At 43.1% G+C, this 22,094-nt stretch overlaps 2 protein-coding genes across 2 annotated transcripts; one reads left to right on the top strand and one right to left on the bottom strand.

Moving 5' to 3' along the window:
- Window positions 1–8,512: 8,512 nt before the first annotated feature.
- Window positions 8,513–10,739, top strand: LOC128721222 (peptidyl-prolyl cis-trans isomerase Fkbp12). The gene is made up of 3 exons (XM_053814950.1): window positions 8,513–8,564; window positions 8,652–8,796; window positions 8,905–10,739. Exons 2-3 carry the CDS (start codon window positions 8,760–8,762, stop codon window positions 9,192–9,194), a joined length of 327 nt encoding a protein of 108 aa, XP_053670925.1. The 5' UTR covers window positions 8,513–8,564; window positions 8,652–8,759; the 3' UTR covers window positions 9,195–10,739.
- A 185-nt stretch (window positions 10,740–10,924) lies between these two features.
- LOC128722164 (protein EFR3 homolog cmp44E) lies at window positions 10,925–18,556 on the bottom strand. Its single transcript, XM_053816003.1, has 5 exons — window positions 18,475–18,556; window positions 12,971–14,576; window positions 11,650–12,023; window positions 11,260–11,576; window positions 10,925–11,202 (listed from the first exon to the last, which is right to left on the bottom strand). Exons 1-5 carry the CDS (start codon window positions 18,554–18,556, stop codon window positions 11,131–11,133), a joined length of 2,451 nt encoding a protein of 816 aa, XP_053671978.1. The 3' UTR covers window positions 10,925–11,130.
- Window positions 18,557–22,094: the final 3,538 nt, after the last annotated feature.

The raw sequence follows: 22,094 nt of genomic DNA, 5'->3' as shown, positions 1-22,094 counted from the left end.
GGGGGGGTGTTTTTTTTCGTCAATTGCCAACCCAAGACGATCGTTGCCTTGGAAGGAAGCGAAGAAAGATTTCTGCCGCGTCGGTGTTTGATTTCTTTCAAATCAGTACCATGGTTTTTTTTTTGCTTTTTACATCGCATCCATTAGTGTAATTCTTTTATGTTGCTGAGTAGCATAAAACGATTATTTCAAATGCACGTGGCAACTTTCAGCATTATATTTTCGCAAATTTGACTTTTGAACATTTTGAAATATTTTAAATTTTAAATATTATAATTACATTTTTTAACTTAAAAAAATTATTGAAATATCCCTTATGATGTAAATATATGTTATACACTGAAATAAATTCATAATTGAAAAACACAAAAAAAATACTACACGTTTCCCCTTTCACACAATGGAAAAAAAGGCCCTTTATTGATTACACGTTCCCGTTTTGAATATGTTTTATCGCCTGCAGAAGAAATAAAAAAACGTACACAAGGAAATCACCCAACCAATCACTCCCAGCAGGGTGACACGAACCAAACCCAGCAGCGCTCCCACTGATTGTTTCCAGCGGTTTGGTCCAGCGGGAAACCAGCCGTTGACGAGCAACTTCATCAACGCGTGTGCACATTATGCCGTCGATTGTTGGCCACCACAATGAGGCTGGTTGTTGTCTCGCACCCGCGAACAGGAAGAAAAGCAACGTGAATTCTGCAGCTCTCTCTCTTGATGCCCACCGCCCCCCAAAGGCACGCTAATCATCTGCAACACCCAGCAGGAAGGTGGTGCATGCTCTCGAACGAGACACGAATAGCATATAAAAATAAAATGCATCAGGCTAAAAAAAGGCTGCACTCACCTACCTCTATAAGACCGCAAACGTCCGGTCAGTCGAGCGGGAAGTGAGCGAGTATTGAATATCGAAGAGGCCCTTCGAGGTGCAATCAATTCCGAAACCCGGGAATGGGAGCTAACGGCACGAGTGCTGCTGGCAGTGAACAATAGAAGGGTCTGCTGCTGCTGCTGCTGCTGAGCCCTTAGGTCCGCAGTTCGATGTTAAGTACGTGGTATATGCTCCGATGCACATTTGCCGTGCCAGTTGCACCAATGCTCTTGGAGTGTGCAATTTGTGCACTTGAGGTGATCGGCTTGAAATCACGCGACGTACTTTGTGGGATTGGGTATATTGAAATCTCGACAACTAATTCTGGTTTTGAATTTGGAATGGCTTTGAATTTACCTCTGATTGTAATCGAAAACGTACGATATCATTTGCTCAAGGTCTGATCCGACCAGTAAACTTTATATAAAGTAAATTATCATATTAACCAGACGAGCTTTAGTTATTTTAAAGTTTGATAGCATTCGAAACGAATTAACATTGATCCATATAAATGATTATCGTTGCAACGTTTTATACGTGCCATTTTTCCATTCGTAATATCATACTATTTTTACATTTGAATTTCAATCATGATATGTTTTCTTCAAGAACCTAATGTGATCCCACGATCACTACTACTTAGCTTAGGAACTTAAACTTCGTAGTACAAAAAGCTTATCCGTTTATGGGCTAAATTCTAGCCTATATGACAGAGAAAAACAACTTAAAAGGGAAACTTCAATTTTGTCTATTAATTTCGCTTTATTTAGAGTAAAATGTACGATTATTTCACCAACTAAATGTATCGTAAATCACCAATGTGCTATCAAAAACATTCATGCATAACGTGTCGTCCAACGGACCATAAAATTGTCCCAAATGTCCTCAAATTAAGGCATGAAACAGTAGATCAATTAAAACGTGATCCCGAAAGCATGCTTGCACACAAAAACACGAAACATGTAATGTTCCATAAATGCTAAATTACATTTTAAAACCTTATCGATGACGCCCCAAGTCCAAGGGCTCTCGCGCGCAGTCATCCCAGGTGACTCATGTGTCTTGGTGCCGCCGTCCATCCATAACCCACCTAAAAGGTGCGGTCGGCTCCACGTTTGCTGTTTGCGTGAAAACGGCGCTCGCAGCGTCCCTATCTGGACACGCTGCCGCCGCCCAACATTGTCACACGATTACCAACAACACCAGCCCCAACGATCAGTTCTCTCTGTATCGTGTTATCGTTGTTATTTTTTTACTGGATCTTTGGGGCCCGCCTCGGGCGACACAGATTCCGATCTGCGTGCCAATGTGCTCCCCCCTAAACACACCCCCCTCGTTCGATCGCCATCGATCGCTCCCCCGTGTTACAAACACAGGCGCACAAGAGCGACAAGTTGTCGAGAGTTAAACATCTGGCGCGCATCGCTCATCTCTGCCCGTTGGTGTTTTAGCTATCGTGGAATCGGTGGATTAGCACGAGCTAACCGGTGGTACGCAAAAGGAACGTCGTGTGATGGTCGCAAATATTATGTCATCTTTTATTTTACCCTGCGAGAACTAACGAAATGGCAGTGACACACATGCGCGTAGTGGTGATGCACGTTGCTTAGACCGCGCCTGAACTGGAATCTGAAAGCGTCCTCTGGCGTGGAATATCATCTGTCAAACGACGCCTTTTAGGGGGAAATCAGCTTTAAAAACCATCCCTCAAAAGGTGTTTGTGGTTGTTTAAGAATATAGGCCACCAATTTAGAAATTCTATGCCAGATGGAGCATGTTGGGACTTTTTTGGAGTCCATTTAATAACGACATACATATGCATTCTGCTATTCGGTAGCTTGTTTTCTGAGGACACAAATCCCTACGCCGGACGAGTATTCCTCCAGGAACACTGGAAAGCATCGTTAGTCATAATTGAACCGGATGCTACACCCTGACGATGCTTACGTGGAGCCTAACATGTAACTTTCCCTACTGACACGTGTTACAGCGTGCGTGGTATCATTGGGTGTTTCTCTCTCGCTCGTTTTTTTTCCTCCCCGGAGGGATTTATGGCCATTAGCAGCAGCATAGGCTTCAAACAAACGGTGGAATTGTTATTCTAACCACAAACCTGCCAGTGTGCTGTAATAACCGAGCGACCTGCGAGTACCCCGGAGGGCATGTCTTCTCCACTCACACGTGTCATATGGCACGGGTTGACGGGTTGGCCACACCTTAATATGCTGTTGCGTCTGTTCCGCGGCGTTCCCAGAGCAAACGTGGAATGAACTCGGCTTTGGGGGCTCGTAGAACAATGGAACCATCAGGGAAAGCTCCGAAAATGCACACCGCACACCCGCATACAACAGCACAAAGAAAACCTCCACTTCTTTTATTGTTTTCTATGTCCGGGAAGATAAATAGACAACGTTTTCCACCATACGTACGCCCGCGTTATGTTAGGTTCAAATTCATAAGAAAAGAAACACATTTTTTTTGGGGTCGGCACATACACCTGTACTTGCTGAGTCTCTAGCGACCTGTAGGTGTACAACCCGAGACCAACCCTGATGGGTAATTGCAGGTGAATAACCCTTTTTCTTGTGACGGAAGAACAACCACCACCCGTGGCCAACATTAGAGACTATCTTAGAAGCCGTAGGTTGTGTTTTTCTTCTTCTTCCCTTTCTTTTCGGGTGTTTTACTGTTCACTACCTATTGTGAAACGATTTTGGGGCCTTCATTAGGACCACTGGGAGGGGGTTCAACATTTAAGGTCAATTAACATCATGCATGCATGGAGAGACTCTCAAAGGGAACGGGTTATTCTTAGTCTTGGGAAAGGGCGGATGTTCCTATATCTGGCCAGCCACTGCGCTACACCTGTTCGAGGGGTTAGTTACAATCCTCTCTATCCTCACACTCCCAGAACCTCCCAGAATGAGGGGGCTCTGATAATGAACGGTTGGCGGGTGGGCACGCCCAAGATGACGCCGTCTGAAGTCGTCTTTCCCCCTCCGAAAAAAAAAAACCATCCACCAACATGCAGGCGCCACAAATTGACAAATACCGTCTACCGTCACGCGCCCGTCCGAACGGAAAAAGTTCTGCCCCGTTATTATGCCAGCGGTATCGCAGGTTTTTCCGACCAGCCGTGTTCGCGCCAGAGGCCTTTTCCTGTCGTCATTGGACGGACCGCACGCAAACGGAGCTGGGAGAAAATTATAGCATACCCTGCGGATTGAATGCTAGCCAGGGTGGCATGGTTCCGAACGGTTGAAGGGGGGCGTTTTTGAACCAAATTAACTGATTATTACTCGCTAACGGACAGAAAGTGAAAATACCTATTTTCCATTTTTAGAAACACCGCAAATTTTTTGGCAGATATCTGTCGTATTATCTTTTTTTGCAATAGTATATATGAGTAGTGTCAACTTAACATGAAAATTTGCATCGCATATAAATGAAAATTGAGTCAAATAAAAACGCTTTGGAAATGACGATGCCAGCGTAGCCTAGAATGCAAGCTAACAATATGCAACACAATTTTCCCATCCTAAAACCAGCGGAAAGTGGCGTTATTTACTATGAATTTTGCCGTTGACTGGGAGGGCATGTTTTCCACTTTTTCAGAAGAAACATAACCTGCAACACTCCAATTGCAACACCCATTGCCGCAACATTTTGCCAGTGTGAGCAAATAATCCGATTTAGTTGTGGTTAGATCTGTTTTGCTTAGCTCACCTTCGGGGTGTGTGCTTTGGTTTGTCTTCATGTGGCATTGCGCTGCATTTGTTTTGAACAAAACAGAAGCAAATTTTACAAACACACAAATGTTTTTTTTTTTCACATTTTCCCCAAGAAGCGGCTGGGTTAGGAAAGACTGTCTCCTCAGAACAGAATGAGGGTAAAAACATAAATTGTACACTTTATACAGCAACCGTGAGCATGCGGAAAATCACCTCCCGCATTTTCTCCGCTCTTCACCATATGGAAGCAGTAGTATGATCTCAAAGCCAATTCTATTCCGGATGGAGCAACCGGAAGCGTCGGAAACGTAAGTTTATCTTCACCGTGGAAGGAAAGCAGACGTCCGGAATAGCCCCCGTTACAACTCGAGAGACATATTTCTTAGGCATTCCTAACGCCCGGTCCCCGAGGATTTACTGGCATGATACTGCTTTGGGGGGTGAAATTGTTGCGCATCAGGAATATGTTGGAAATGTATTCGTAGTTTTAACCTTCAAATATATCACCTCTAGGGCATCAAACAAATTCGACAACTGTACTTAATTTTCCGAAAACCTAAAGAAGACAGTTCTTTTCAACCGGAAGTATTCCCAAAAAATATAAAATAGATGCAACTCCTCGATTGGCAGTTAATATTCATAAATGTAATAGATCTGATCGAAGAACTTTCAAGAGTATTGAATGTTCCAAATGATACAAAATTTTGGATCTTAAATTGTTTTGTTTTCCATCCACCAATCTCCAATTAGTGCCAGTAAACAAGCGTTAATTAGTTCCGTTTCCGCCGAGTTTGAAAATGCACTTGCACGTAGAGGTAATGCTGCAGCCCGCATGGAAAACTCGACCATTTCCGTTCTGCACCGGCCACCGTGCTACGTTTACATCGTAAACAACAGTCTAAACGACTTCTTGGCGTCTATCACACCACGCAGTATTTTAGGGCACAGCTCCAAGTGGTCCCATTCTTGCGCGGTTTCAACGGTTTAAGAATTCAAACAACGCCCTCATCCCTGCTCGGACAACCACGCATACTCATTCATTCTTGCTAGCCTGCTACTCCGTCCGAGGGATCCAAATAAACCGGCAAAATGAGAAGGTTAAACCCGTGGTAGAATACGCAGGAACTGTGATGCAAGCTGTGAAGCTTGCTAATGACGATGACGATGATGATGATACCCACAAACCAAAAACCACTGAAAAGCCTTCCCACGGGATCTCCACCCACATCATGCGCTTGTTTCAGCGACAGTGAGAGATGAACACTCACCACCGATGAGACGCAGTGAGATAAATGGTGAAATCTCACCAGCACACGTAGTGAGAAAGCCGACGATCGTTTTGTTTTCTTAGTTTATTTTTTATGATTATTGTTTTTTTTTCCTCGTTTCTGGGGAAACCAGTTTTTCGGCTTTTTTGTCTTCGAAATTCGTTAAGTTCTACCCCTTTCTTCCCACCCGATCCATCAGAGAGGGAGCCGGAACGGACCCCGTTGGAGTTGCCACAAAATGGGCCTTTCTTTTTTGGATACAGTCTTATTTACAAACTCCGGCCACCGGTGCGTGTGTGCGTGTGCCGGTTGAGGGGAAGATGTTGCCCGGCTGCTACGTTCGAGAGCTTGAGTTTCGGTTGTTTACTGCACCTTATTTGATATTCCACTTCGCTTTATTGCCCTCTCTGCTTTGTACCGATGCTTCGCTTACGAGCCACCCCAACCCCGCCCACTCCCTTCGCGACGATCCATAGTCTTGCCTCGCTGGCCACCCTTTGCCCTGCGCCGACCCATTTCCACCCGGAGGGACCTGGCTTTGGGAATCAACTTACATCATTCAAAAAACCGGAAAGGCAACACGAAACTGTAACTAGGAATAAACACTCGTCACGAGATTCCCCAAGCGATGGCGCGCGCGCGCGCGTGGTCACGCAAAATCTCGCCAACGCTTATGACTTATGCTTGCAGCCCTGCATTGCTTATGTTGGCTCACCTTGTGAATGGGGTAGATTTTTTGGCGGACGACAAAACCGTCGATACACTGTAGCAACAGATCCACAACGCACCCCCGGTGGAAAACACAGTAGGCAGTTGCGTTTTGCGTTGTTCTAAGCTGGCGGCTCTGTAGCTGTTGGCGTGCTGCTCTAACCGACTCTCTTTCTCTCTCGCAAACAGTGCATACTACAACCGGACACAGCCGCAGAGTAAGGTAAGGTGAGTTTCCTTCTGTTTTCCCTCTTCCCTGTTATGTGGCGCGGCGGCGTTCGGCCTTCGTGCGTGTTACTTTTTTTTTTTCGTATGAATCACCACCGCGGTCACGCACATACACACACAAACACACACATACACGGTAGGCTTGGGGTGGAAAACTGCAATCACTGGAGAACGACAAAGAGAGCATATACCAACCCCGCTTGAATTAAATTCTCACTTTTCCGAAGTAAACACTTACAAACACACACATAAACACGCGTGCACAGGTTGCTAGTGGGATGGAAAGGGAAAGAAAATGGAAAGATTCAAATTTGTGTTTCCCTACTTGCTTTAAAAACACTCGCGGATGGCGCGTTTCGACTTTTCTTCTCCCATAGGCACAGAATGTAATGTATGCACTTTGTATGGGCTCTCCACGTTCACACACTCTCTCTCTCTCTCTCTCTCTCTCTCTCTCTACACGCCTAGTGCCTTCTGGGGCGAATGTGCGAGTGTATGCGGCACACGTACGCTTGGACTCCGCAGAAGCACATACGCAAACACGCAATCCACGATTCCGGGCAGTTCAGTTTGAGAAAAGCCAGCAAAGAAACCCCGAAACATTCATTCACGGTGGAGAAGCCACCACAAACTTTTTACGCCTGTGTGAGCCACCATACCACGGCACATCCCTTAATACGAAAGGGTTTTTCTTATCCCAAATTTCCACCCCTTTTTGGTTCACTTTGTCGCGGTACAGTTGCAAGCAGACAGCTTATGCTGGGATTATTTACGCGCACTTCAAAACGATCCGCTCACGGCACGAGATATGCTGTCGATTTGAATTTATGATACTTAATTTATGCTAATAATCACACCACGCTCCAGACCCGATTCGAATTCGCAAGCCACGCAATTTAAACCCAACTAACGGTTGTTTTTTTTTCTACCCAGCTTCTTGTACCTACACTAACCGCAGTACGGTGCGAAGACAACGGCAGCGACACGTCCTCTCTCATCAAAATACGACGTTTCAGTTGAAAAAGCCGTTTTGTGCTTGAGTACCAGGAGCGGCTTTGACATCTCGAATGAACCCCATGTAGGAAAGGTGAGTGAATAACGGCAAAGTTCATTTCAATACGGCCATATTGAATTTCCGTGTGACAGTTTGGTACCGATTCATTCTGTGTACAAATTTACTCAACAACAGATTATAAAACATAAAAAATAGAATTCACAAAGATGGATCAACATTTTTAATCAGTGAGTCGTTCATCAAACCACGTTCATATTAAAAATTTGAGTTCTTAGAGATTCTGTTGGTATGTGGTAAAACAAAACATCAATTGATAAATGCAAACCAAACCAAGAGTCTTAAAAATTTATATAAATACACCAAAATTTCAATGAACAGGGAACATTTTCGAGCTAGAAGCAGCTTGTTTAAGATGAAATTTTATAACAAACGTCCGTATAATCGGTTCCTCGGAGCCATCTCAGTTTAAACAATTACTGAGCGCATTGATTTGACGAACTCGTTAAAATATTCTATTATCATCATGTTTTATGTCATGAACCATGTTTAGCTTAGTTTTTAATTTAGTCGTACATTTGTTTTGGAATAAAAGCAGAAGAACCGGTTCACTTTTGACAGTTGGAGGACTGCCAGCCGCATTAGTTGACCGACATGGGATAACTCATAAATTATCAAAATGGTGTTGGATGAAAAATTTTGACAGCTTTGAAAACGCCGCCATTGCTCTCGACATCTTGCGTGTGAGTAGTTACTCTTGAGTGGAAAAAGAAATTCAAGAAACGTTTTAACTATAACGATTCCTGGTGCAATTTCGCTTTTGCTTCTAGATTCAGTGTCCGAACGGCTCGTAGCGTTTCTGCGTCCAGGGAAAACAGTGTAATATTGTCGGCTTCTTTCGTCGCTGTCGTCAAGCACCGTAACCAAGCACGATAAAAATGGGTGTGCAGATCATTCCAATTGCCGACGGCGACCGTAAGTATTGAGCAATTGTCCTTTCGGTCGATAAGGATCATCCCTTAAAAGATGACAGTTCGTTTCATTTATTCCCACTTTCGCTGCCGTTTGTGTCCTTTTGAACAGAAACCACCTTCCCGAAGCCGGGTCAGACTGCGGTCGTTCACTACACCGGAACCCTCGACGATGGAACGGTGTTCGATTCCTCGCGCACCCGTGGCAAGCCGTTCCAGTTTGCTGTCGGCAAGGGTGAGGTGATCCGTGGCTGGGATGAAGGTGTCGCCCAGATGTCGGTCGGCCAGCGTGTTAAGCTGGTGTGCTCGCCGGATTACGCCTACGGTAGCCGTGGCCACCCGGGTGTCATTCCCCCGAATGCTCGGTTGACTTTCGACGTCGAACTGCTGCGAGTAGTTTAAGCTGGTAGCGGACCATCGTGTACTGCCGCCGAATGATCACACTTAATCATTTATCAGATACATCACCGTTGACCGAAACAGACTCAAGCAAGTAGACTCTGGGAACACGCAACAAGGATAGCAATCGACAAAAAGTTTCTTTGACAGAGATAAAAAACACGTAGCAGTCGCGTAAAAACACAACATTCTTGTCATAGATATTAGCAGTCAGTAGAGATTACTTACCATCATCGTAAATGGTTGTCACTGCTTAGAGTATAATTGTTCGAAGACAAATTTTGAGTCCGTTTTTAGTTCATTTCTAACTGTAACCATCTCGTTGGAATAAGCCTTGTTCCCCATTCTATCAGAGAAACAGGGGTAAAGCACCATGCTTATACCCAATTCCCTTAATTGCATTTAAATGTCAAATTGCACAGATTAGAAGGCTGCGCCTGTGAAAAGCTAATCGGAATAGGAAAAATATCGGAACAAAGGCGCAGTAGCGAAATTTGAAGTGCAATGCGAAAACACAGGAAGAAGAAAACTCCCCCATTTATCAGACGTCGTTCAATCGTTTTGCTATCGGATATAGTCTATTTTGGAAGGAAATGGCGAGCAAGAAACTGAAACATCATGAAACAACCGCGCTGCAGTCAACAGTTTTTGCATTAACGGATTATGATAAAGATTAGCTACACCTTCGATTTCCCATTTTCCAGAAATGCGCTCAGAGCAAAAATCTTTCTTCTTCCTTCTTGGAAATGATATTCCATGGTCAAACTTACACAGGGGTGTTTCTCAGGCCACTCGGCGGAAATTAGTAGATTTTCATCGTCGATAATCGTTCATTAATAAATCAACCAATGTGCACCAGCCAAACATAACCGGTCAACCAATGCAAGTGAATCGTTAATATCTCTTTGAAGTTTACCTCTTGCCAATTCTGTTTATCAGTACCACCTAACTAAATGAGATTTTCCGAATTATGAAGTATTAAAGTTTTACCTATGATAAGATTTAGCGACAAACGTGCAGCTGCATTGCTGTGAATTGGAGTGAGCATGCGGATCAACCTTCCCGTAGCATTCATGTTGAAACGGAAAACGACCTCCATGGTTAATCGCCCTTGACCATTTCTAATCCCAAATCGGAACGATTTGGGTGCTGTCATTCTTCTTCACTTGTGTGCAACTTAATGCACGTATTGAATTGCATAGCCTGCAAGCTGCTATATGCGTTATCGCATACACTCATTTATCAGCATAGCAATGTGCTACAGCTAGCAAAGATCAAGGATGAAGGGATTCCGTTGATTCGCAACAGCTCTACCGGGTTTTCGTTGTCGATGCCAATGTTTATCTACCTGCGACTGTTAGGCGTTCGACTCGAGGTTTAATCAAAATAGCTATCTACTGCCCGAGTGCAACTATTCGATTATGAGCGAATCAAAAACACCTTTCTGAATATTCTGTCTTCATCTGAAACACGTCAACAGTTTACTGAAATTGAATAAAGAGCAACTACCATACCAAATCAGAACATTATTGTGGATCTCGCATCTTTGAGTTGTTAGAAATAAACATTTTTAGTTTGCCATTTGTGCCTTCAGTTGCACTTCCCAATCATCCATTTTCTGTTCACTTCATTTTCTGTTGATATGTAAGCTTTTTTATTGCTATTAAAACGAAACATCACACCCAATTTGCTTAAGTGAAGGACGAATTAAGATAAAAAAGGAACAATTTCATTGAAGTCGTAACCAGCCATATATATATTTGATACATGTCTCTAGCAATCACCAACATACTGTGCTATCGTCGCAAAATAAATACAACCACGATTTGATTCCAATACCACAAAACAAATTTAAACAGAAACCCCGCACATGGTTTTGCGAGTTCCGATTGCCACGCCGTCTCCTAGAATGCTGCAGAATGCAAAGATGCAATCCTTTCTAGTAAAAGAACAGTTCCGGGAAGTTGTTCTCGTAGATCGGTCGCTGACCGGAACCGGCGTGCCGTCCTGTCTCAATCATCGTCCCGTTTAGCCCACCGTTCGGGCCCAACAGCGAACCTGCCTGGACGCTGCACGACGTGTTCGAGATCTGCCGTTCCGCCGACAGCGCGTTGAAGATTTCATTCAACTTGTTCTGGATAACGTCGTGCTTTGGTTCCGTTCGCCGGACCAGATCCTCGAAGGCCGTCTCGCGGAATGTACGTCCGATTTGCATCTGCTTTTCGCGTGCCTCGCGTTTGGTGGCTTCCGTTGGTTCAGCAAGGACGCGCTTCATCGACTCGAAGTTATACTCAGACGCGAGCGAACGTTTCTGCACGCCGGGCGAGCTGCTAACACTCTCGATGTCGTTGTAGGTCGAATCTACCACACTGTGTCGGACGGCACCTGGAACGGGAGGAATGAAAGCATTAGGAAAAACCTTCAATGCACCTTTGAGACCCCAAAAAAGGCCACGTACTGTGCGTGTCCACCCAGGAGTGACGATGGGCGGATATGTCCGTCTGGTTCAACGCGTACGGGGTGCCCGTCTGGACGCGGTTGCTCTCGAGACCGGCCTGCTGCAGGCATTCCACCACGGCCAGCTTGTCGATCAGCAGATGCGGCAGGTTGGTGTTGAGCGTGCTCGGTGCGCTTTTATCGTTGTCCATCAGCGGTGGCAGCAGATATGATGCTTCTTCTATGCGAGCCTGAATGAGCTTCTCGATGTACTCGACCAGCGTTCCGATGGCGGTGCAGCGTCCCAACAGGATGAGCAGCGAAATGGCAATGCTGTGCAGATTGCAACGGTGCTTCGGCGACAGTTCCACCTCGGTTACGGCCACCTGCTGTACGCTGTGTGTGAGATGACGAAGCAGAGGGTTAAATACGAACTGGGGCTAATTGAGTTACGTGCACTCTCAAATACACGATGGATTGCAGTCGGATATACTCAAGAGCGTCGCTTGTGGAAGACATTATTGATTTTATGGGATATTTTAAACCTCGAATCTATGCCATCAATAAAAAAACGATGCTACATGAGCCGTTCTATTTTCAGGATTCGGTAAGCAATTATAGCGATGGTTTTTGAATGACCGAAAAAAAAACGGAATTCATAATCAGTATTGTTACACTAGAACTACGAAAACGAATGAGTTAAAAAAAATAAAAAAGAAAAAGTTCTATATACAGTAAAGTAATGCACAGAATGCGCTTGGTAATTTATGCTTAGAGAAACTAATAGTATAAAATTGCATTAGATTATAAGTTTTATTTATAAGTAAAGTTAAAGACCAAATAGATATTCTAGCTCTGACGAATTTTGTGTCCTCTCTATGACTCCATGGGATGGAGATGTAACAAACAAAATATCGTCATAAACTTTTTTATTCTGGTATACCAACAAGGTGTTTTCATATCACGTGAACGAGGCAGCCGGTCGATACCGGCGTATTTCGATATCAACCGCTTTAAAAACATGATACGAAATAAATCTATGATCGAACAGGCATGGAGCAACTTGCTAGTTGGAATTAATAGTCACCCATATCAAATTCTTTCTATTCAGTTTCCAGCTTATCGCGTAACATGGCTCGATATTGCTCGCTATTGATTGTAAGCGTGTTAAAGATTCGTCGCACAACATTGATTTTGGGGTAATGTACTGACTTTTAAGGATTTTTTTTTGCATCTTCAGTGCTTCAAAAACTAGTGCGTGCGTATTATCAGATAAATATGAACAGTGCGTTCAGAAAACAATAAATATGTAATACAAAATAATCGTCTGATCTCCTACTCACCCCAGTATGAACAGCAGAAACTCTTGCACCGTTTCGCCACAGGCCATTTCAACGATCACCAGCGCGATCGTGTTGTAGGACGATTTCAGCACCTCCAGATGGTTCTCCTGCGACATGCTCTCGATGATTGCTTGCAGAATGTTGGACCCGTACTTGTGCGTGAACAAAATGTCCGAACGCGACGGGTGCTCGATGGTTAGCGTCGGGTAGTGCGTCACGTTGATCACATTTAGCAGATGTTGGTTCTGGTGTCTATCGAGCAACTGCTGGAAAATCTGCATCACGATGATGCGTATCGGGATGGACGCCGCCCGGCCCATCTTTAACAACGGCTGCAAGAACGACACCGGGAACGCTTTCTCGAACGAAACTGTCCGGTACTGTGTGCCGACCTTGAGTAAACTCTTCAGCAGAATATTCTGCAACAGCTGGTCGCCTTTGCTCTTGTTCGACGGATCCGGCACGGTGTTCATGATGAACAGCATGATTTCGATCTTCTGATAGTCGGGATGATGATTTGCAAACTCGCCCAGGGCGTTAATCAGCGCCTCCTGATACTGTGTTTCCTCCGGTGTCGACTCGTGCTGGGTGCTAACGCTCGTCTTCAGGTGCATAAGCAAGTTGTTGATAATGTCGAGTGCTGATGGGCCCACGCTCTCGCCCGCTGCAATTGCGATGATCTTCGACAGGACCACGGCCAGCGACGTGCGCGTTTTTGGTGAGGAAGTCAAGTTTTGGTCCAGATGGGACATCAGCGTCTCGACGACGGTGTACGAATACTGCGGCTGAATCGATATCATCACGATGCGGAACGTATCGATGGCGAATCGATTCGGAACCCACAGCTTGTGGTGATCCAGATGCGTCAGCAAAGGTTTAAGAACGGATTTGATGTGCCCGAAGGATGCGCGGCTAACGAGTTCTCGGAGGACCGCTTCTGCCAGCAGCGGTGGTGTCGAGGGAGTCGCCTCCGTATCGGTGGATTTCGATGGACCCGATTGCATGTTGAACAGTAGCGAAGGGACAATTTTCTCCATATGTTGCTTTTCCCAAATGTTCGCTACCAGATCGTCGGACACCGTCTTCCGGATGACTCCTTGCAGGCCCTTAATACCCGCCATTCGAATGCTGTCGCGCAGCTCGACGTCGTCATTGTTGCCGTAGCACATGGAGGAAAACTTCGAGATGAAAAAGTCGTACCGTCGGTGGTAGGACGGCGTGTCCTCTTCGATGTTGGCGAATCGTACGAATGAGTTGGTGGCCATTATTTGCAGCGTTGGGTTGGTGTCCTCGAGCAGCTTTTGCACCATGCGCAAAAATGACTCTACGAAAAGGTTGAGTATCTGCGCGTGACATGCCATCAGCAGCAGATCCATCGCTTCCATGGCAATCTCGACGAACTTGTAGCGCTTCCGGTAGATGTCCTTCGAGGCACGCTGGTACAGATACTCGCCAATACGATCCAACTTCTCCGGAGAGCGTAGCGAGTAGAAGGTGAGCTTTTCCATGTTGGATTTCACCAATCCATCTTCCGGATTGGCCGGAAAGATGTTATCCACCAACCGCTTGTAGCGGGGCCGCAAGGCCGAGCAACAACCACAGCAACCTAAAACGAGTTTCACAATTAATTTTCTCTCATAAACCATTATCTATTGTTCTATTCCCTATGAAACGCCTGCTACTTTAGCTACCGATAGCTCAACAGTCATTTACCTAACATGTTTGATAGGGGTAAGTTGAATGTTTTTATTCGATAGAACTACACAGGAACACACAGGTGGTGGAGTCAACGCGGCACTACTATCGTATGCTGCCCATTCCGATTAATTAAGCTACTTTTTATCAAGCATTTGCCATAGGCTGCCTTTTTTCCCTTGAACGGGAAAAAATGAATCAAATATATGACTGCAATCGAAACTGACAGATGACGTCAGGGGGGTTTTGAATGTTTTGGTCAGCTGTTGGCAGGCATTGCATGTTGTGCGTTCAAAGGACAAAAATTCGCTTTTAAATTTGAAAACTACACTGTTTTTCAAAAGTATACATGTTGTGACATATTTATATATTTATAATCCATCTGATTAATATTTTTCCACCATATAGGGTCTGACATTACTTTGTAATAAAGGAACAGTAGATTATTGAGATCATATTTAAATTTATTCCGTTTGTCTTAAATCTTTAGGTTTGCTTTCCTTTCGAAAGATACAGAGTTAGAGTTTTCATTTAGTAAAAGTATTTATAACGGGAAAGAAATATATGTTAATTTCACGATTATCTCTTAAAGCTATTAATTTACATTTCACAGCAGTGATTGGGACGCATTCTAACGAAGCTGATATAGATAAAATGCTTGCCATGTAATTGAATATGAAATCTGAAGGGCATGGATAGGTAAACATGTTTGATTTTTTGAGGATTCGGCATCCATAAATAACTATCGTTCCGTTTAATTCTTCTGCATTGTTGAATTTTATAATTTCGTTAGCATGAGTCAAAAACCATGCGTTCCTATCATCTTTGCTCAGCAAAAAATTATGATTCACGTGAACAATCACATTCTCATTTGCAGTGTTTAAAATAGGATACGTTTGTTCGTTACAACAGTCAGCGTGTGTACCACCTTTAATTAAACAGCTAACCACCTCTTGAAGGGTTTGTTTGTCATGTCTTATGGAATTCTTGATGCGTTGCCGTTCGCTCTCGAACGGGTAGGTGGATATGGAATCAAGAGGCCCAAATCTGCGTACCTCTTTGCTGGCATGCAACAGATTGTGAAGGTTACTATTCAATAGATTTGGACGGTAAATAGATTCAAACTGATCGACGAACTTTTCCAGTAAACCTTCTGCGTACTGCCAAAAATGTCTATATACGGTAGACGACAAAATAGTAATAGCGCAATAGAACAGTTTGAAATGGTTGTACGCTGCAAGGCTGATTCTGTCTTTTAGTATTACGATGCTCGCGTAATGCAGAAACGAATGTAATTCACATCCTTTCCATAAGGCCAGAGATCGCAATGGCCTGAATCTGGTTGGTACTTCCGAGGGAAATTCTATGGCCATCAACAACTTTGAGATTTCATGTTGTCTCAACGATGACCACATGGGAAATTTTACTAGAGCACCATTCATCCATCCCCGTAATAGCATGCACATTACTCCGGAATCTATAACTCTATGACGATCAGCTGTGATTATATCGTTTACAGTATTTAGATATTTTAAATCTCTCCATGGCGATAAGCTTTCGAACGACTCGGTCTTAATTTTTGCAACAATTTCATTTGGTTTTTGAACATTTTCAAAAATAATGGACCGGTCATCTTCCATGTACTTTCCAGAACAACCGCATTGCGTGCAAACGAGCATTGCTTCGCGGTAGTCTAATCCTGTAAAAAAGATGCACAATCATGGTCATAACTAATTTGCATCGTTTACATCCTATTTTAGCTTACCCATCATGAAAGAGCGTGTAGGGCAGTCTGCAATTATGGCATGTAAATTTACTCGAATATCCTTATTATTTACCGTTATTCCAAAATTGAGAATCTCAAATAAATCGGAGACTAACGATCTAAGATAGCCTTCCACATGATCTGGGTGTGCTGCGCCGTAGTACATCCCTAGGATAAGCACAACAGCAGGATGATTTTCTGCAGGGGAAAACGACATGAGCATTGGCCAAAACTGCGAATGATCACTACGACGCAACTGCGTTCTATCCATGAACAATGTGAGTTGAATTCTGTTTACGATAGGTGTAACATTGCTAAAAAAGCAAGATTAAATAAGAAATTAGTAAGTACTTTTTTTACTATTATCTTCATATTATTTACCGATAATATCGTCGAATGCAGTTTTGTACACCCAAGTACCATAGTTGACCGCCATGTGTGTCAGCTATATTGAGTCCCTCTTGAGCGGTTGTTTTCAGTAATGTTTTTACGTCATTTGGAAAAGATAAGTTTGTTTTTTGCTGTAGCAATACAAACAATTCCTCCAAGCACTTGTTGGATAATTTTGATTGCATAGCCCAGCATAGAAGAGTTTTGCTTTTATTATGCACATCATTTTCCTCATCATCGCTATCCTTGTTATTGCCGTCGTTTTGAATCGGAAGATCGTATTCGCCATTCCATTCTTCGTCTTCCTCAAGCAAAAAATCCGAATCATATTCGGGCGGAATAGGCGAATCCGGCACAGGGTAAAGTACTCCTGAAACGAATAACAGTCAAGTCATGCGTCCTTCTATATTTAATCCTGAATTAATTGGCTTACCCTGACTTTGCAGCAATTTTCGTTTTTTCCTTTTTTCGAACTCTTGATTCCATGCCTTTTCAAAATTATTATTTCTCCGATAAACTCTTTTATAAAACCTATCAGGTTTAGGATTCATGTCGAATGCTTGTAAAATGTAAAATTCTTAGGTTTCTAGATTGCAATTACTGGTTATTCACTCAACTTGTTCACTTTTCGAAGAAAACACTCGCACTGACCGGGAAGCTTTCAAAATTTGTTTTGTTTTTAAAAGTTGATCTATATGTTTTCTTCGCTGAGACGATGGTCTCACATTGAGGATAAACTATGGAATTGACAGCTCCGTTAGTTAAATGCGAAGGAATATTTTTAAAATTAAAATAGGGTTTTATCACTAATTTAATAAAAATATGATATGTTCTGATGCTTGTCTTTTTACATTGTTGAATTATCGTCCAACATATGTTTATTTCTTAATCAGTTGTTCTTTTTTTCAAAGCTGGTCGAACTTTACTCCCTCATTTCAATATTCAACATTACTTATATAACTGCAACCATTTAAGAGGGGATTGTTCTATTTCTGAAGCAATCTGTTATGTCCTTTGATTAAAGTTATAAAAAGAATCGTAAAAATCAATTATACGCCCTGTATTATGTAAAATCAGACAGAGAAAGGTGGAATCTCTTTGGACAGATGTATGTAGATTCAATAGTTTTAAACAACCAGTCCAGTTTAGAAATTTCATGAGGCAAAATTAGGAAATGCATGCGTAACATATATATTGGGAAAACAAAATAGCTTTTATCGATTTAGAAACTATAGCTCAAATTTTTTTTACAAATCATATAATTCAAATTTTAATTCTCAATCAGTTCTCGAAATTATAAGTTAAGTAATTTTAAAATCGATTCATTTTACCGTTTATAAGCTAGATATCGTTTGTGGCTATATACTTAAGGGTGTGCTTTTGTGTGCTTCTATAAAAACATCATTCATTTTAATTACCCAAAGTTGGCACGCGTCAATCAACGAGCGTATATTTTGGTCGAATTTTCTACCCAAATCTTACTCTGTTTATATTGCCTCTACGATTTCCCAGGAGTCAGGCTATGTTGCGTGTATCGGCATATTCGCGCTCTTCCTCAAATTCATTACTTTCATCCACCATCAAACATAAACATTATGTAACATGAGCTATGAAAAATTTTGCAAATCCTTCTCAACGGGTCTATCAAACTTACATCCTTCGGTGCACTTCTTCACGAAGGAGTCCAGAAACTCGGGCATCTCGAGCGGCTCGAAGCAGCACTTGATCATCGACATGATGTTGGCAGACGTTGATGTTATCGATGCGGGTTTTTACTATTTATTCCTTTGCTATTTGCAGACTAGCGAACGTATCAGGTAACTGGCATGATTAAAGCGGAGTGGCTCTTTCAGTATTCATCATGTGGTTTCCAATATACCACAAAACACTACACCAATTTGTTCGACACTTCACTTGAACTAATATTTGCAGCCGAGTATGTGAGGACGTTTCAAAACACGGAGAACTGATAATTTAATTAGTTCGCTTTCAACTGATGTGGTGGGAATCAAATTTAGAAAACCCTCTAGGGGATAGCATGAAACATTTACTTTCATAAGGGAGGACACAATCACTTTTCACCGCGTTATACAACAATTCCACTGGCAATCCGATTTTTTCTTCCACAGGAAAACTCCGTTTTTATTTGCCCATTCCACCGCTCTCTTCGAAGGTGTGGAAGGAAAATGCGGCCAAACAAGGTCAAACTTATTCGTCCTTTCGGCCACCTTTCCTCCAGCAGCCGAGCAATTGATGAGGAAAAATCTCTTCCCTGTTATACGAGCTCTCTCGCTGCAATTCGAGGCAACGAAGCCGACGAAGGACCATCTTCGACTGGAAAACGCTAGCCTCTGAACGAAATGTACCTTTAGTAACAGCCGATCGTTGAAGGCTAGTTTTCCGGCCGTGGTTCATGCGCACTGAGTCACTCTCCGACATTTGACACGCCGATTCCATCGGGATTCCCCTTCAATGCTGCTGGAAATTATGCTCTCCATGTTGCCAGTCTCACCACGTGACAGCAAAAAAAATTAACTCAACACTTGGTTACAGGTTGTTGCGATTTATGAATGATGAGGAGATACTCATTGAGAAAAACCCTCTTCGAGTCGTAAGGAGCCGTCTTTAACGGAAGGGCGTACGCAAGAAGCCACTGGAAGTGGGGTCAAATTCACCATACTCACCACGCTGCTTGTGATGCAGTGCAGCGCGTAGAGCACATGGAGACAGGTGATGAAAAATGAAAATTTTCGTCAGCTTCGCCAGTGATCCGAAACGGTGTCCGTTAGTTTTCGATTGCGTGCGATCGCTTCGCCGGTCCAAGGTCGGATGAGTGGTAATTGGGTGGAAAATAAATGTTCAACCACGTGTGCTCAACTAACAAAAGACATCGCCAGTGCAGCGGCTTGATTGTCGAAATATTGATGTAAAAATGTTGTAAATTATAGACAGGTTAAATATATTCGATGACACGTCAAGAGGAAGTTTAAAATGTTTATTTTTTGTTTCAAATCTTCCGGGAAGTTGAGAATTTTTTTTTAAGTTTAGATTGAATTTTGTTTTATTTTTGACTGAAATTATAAAATGAACATAGCGCACCCGCCAACAAAAGAAAGTACAAATTCAAAGAAGGTATAAGCTTTCAAGTTATCGTAGTTTTTAAGGCTTGTGAATCTAAAGTTCTTAAAATACGGAGTTTATCCGATCAGTTGAAAGGATAACCATTAAATGCTATCACAAGTTAGATGATAAAAGCATCAATAATTTAGATATACATTATAGTATAAATGAGATTGGGACATGTGGTCAAAGCATATTAATACAACGAAAGAATTGAATATTTTTTATATAAAATAATAAATAAAAATTGCTTACTCTAAAAACGTTTAAATATATTTCACTTGTTTATTTTTTACCGAGTAATATGTATTTATAAATGAATAAATATTATTTATTATTTATAAATGAAAATAAATTACAATTTTTTTTGATAGTAAATCACAGCCTTTTTCGATGACAATGATATTTAAGAACCATAGTTTGAAGTACATAATAATATAAAAGCTTGGTTTCGAAGTATACTAGTGCTCAGTAGGATTTGGAGGATCAATTATTGCTTTCAAAATAATCTTTTCAAGCGCATTATATAATGAAGTGATTATATAATTACATTTGTGCGGATATTGCTCCAAGAACCCGCAAATGTTACATAAAAAACAATCCTCAGCTCGTTTGCGGCAAGCCGAAATAACCTTCCTTTCGCGCCACCGAAGAAAAATGGAAAAGTAAAAGCGGAAAAGTGAACTTGAATCGGTAATAGCTCATTATCCGGCACATTCTTTTTGTTTTGTTTTGTTTCGGGAGCTCGTTTCGCTTTCGTTTCGCTACATTTACAATTTACGACGATGGGTTACAATTTTCGCTCTCGCCGCTTCCTTCCGCACACGCGCCACCATGCCATGCGTCAAGAACGATTAGCGCACTTTTCCGCGAGCGTCCGCGTGCGATCGGGTGCATATTTATGTGCGGATGATTATGTTTATGCTATTTATATGCTCCGTCGCACCACATTCTCCGCGCGCACCACCCAGCGGTGTAGCTTTTTTGTAACGCGTGCATTAACGTCTCGAGATCGAGGAGAGAGAAAGAGTTCGCAAAGAGGGGATCATTTGTGGTGTTGGGATTTGATTTGGCGAGACGTGCGAGATGTGCAACATGCCTGTGTTTCAAAGCACACAGGCAACACGTACAGGGGATCGAATCGCGCCGAAACGAGCGATTAATTTCACCCAACCCAACCATGCGAAGGAAGGCTTTAGCGCGTTTGTCTGGCTCTTCCTTCGTAACAGATCGCATAAATGAAAAGAAAAGTGCTGCCAGCCGCACCTTCCTTAGGGTGGTGGGTGGTGGCTTATAAAAATTCGCAAAACAATGCATCGACCCGAGCGCAGTAGCCCTTGGACGGGGCATGCAGCGATCGCAAAAAATGCCATACGCTATTGCACGCAGGCAGGAACATGCACCGATGCACCCAACTGCACTCTCATCACCATCACCCAGCCCGATTGGGCTCGCGCGGGAGTGACAGTTTGATTGATATGAGGCTTAATTTGCACGACAAACTTGTCGCTTCGAAGCTGCGCCGAAATATTTCGTACCAATAAATCGTCCTCCTGCTCCAGGACAGGCTGAGCTGCTTTGCATCCCGCTTTCAGAACCCGGACCCGGTGTCAATCACCCGGTGCAGAAGGGCGTTCTTTTGGGATCTTCTCGCATTAAAAGCACGACGACCAGCGGAGTATGTGATGGGGCCTGCGAGCGAGTGAGAGACGTAAGCTGAAATAAAGAATATTAAAACACCGCTGCTTCTTATCGTAACCAGACCCGACGGCATTACGTATGTTTAGCACGTTCAGGACCGAAGGGAAAAAAGGGCCCCAGTGGCTTGGGCTTACGTGGTTCAACGGCTTTTCGAGCACGCACCGTACCGGGTTTTCCGGGAGGAGGGGTTGGGGATCCGGACTGTCAAGGTGAATTTGGGAGGCACTTCATCATCGTCAAGATCGTGGCGATTAAAGCCGCCATGGGGGTGCTTCACTCGCGGTTGGGTGACGCACGTCACCGGGATGATCCTCTTCCGGAGAAACCGCGTGTGTGAGTGCTGAAAATAGTGCTGGCCATTCAATTGCGCTTTTACAGATCAAACTCTCGATATGGTGGTTTAATAAAATATTTCATAATAATTCAATTTTATAAAAAAATCGCATTAAAGAA

This window comes from Anopheles nili, chromosome 2 (genome assembly GCF_943737925.1).
Source record: "Anopheles nili chromosome 2, idAnoNiliSN_F5_01, whole genome shotgun sequence".
NCBI classification, from domain to species: domain Eukaryota; kingdom Metazoa; phylum Arthropoda; class Insecta; order Diptera; family Culicidae; genus Anopheles; species Anopheles nili.
This window is presented reverse-complemented; position numbering and strand designations above follow the sequence as displayed.

Coding starts and splice junctions, on each gene's coding strand:
- LOC128721222 (XM_053814950.1), top strand. CDS start 8,760: ATGGGTGTGCAGATCATTCCAATTGCCGACGGCGACC. Junction 8,797..8,904: donor TCCAATTGCCGACGGCGACC/GTAAGTATTGAG, acceptor CCTTTTGAACAG/AAACCACCTTCCCGAAGCCG.
- LOC128722164 (XM_053816003.1), bottom strand. CDS start 18,556: ATGTCGATGATCAAGTGCTGCTTCGAGCCGCTCGAGATGCCCGAGTTT. Junction 14,577..18,474: donor GAAGAAGTGCACCGAAGGAT/GTAAGTTTGATA, acceptor AACTCGTTTTAG/GTTGCTGTGGTTGTTGCTCG. Junction 11,577..11,649: donor CTCCTGGGTGGACACGCACA/GTACGTGGCCTT, acceptor CTCCCGTTCCAG/GTGCCGTCCGACACAGTGTG.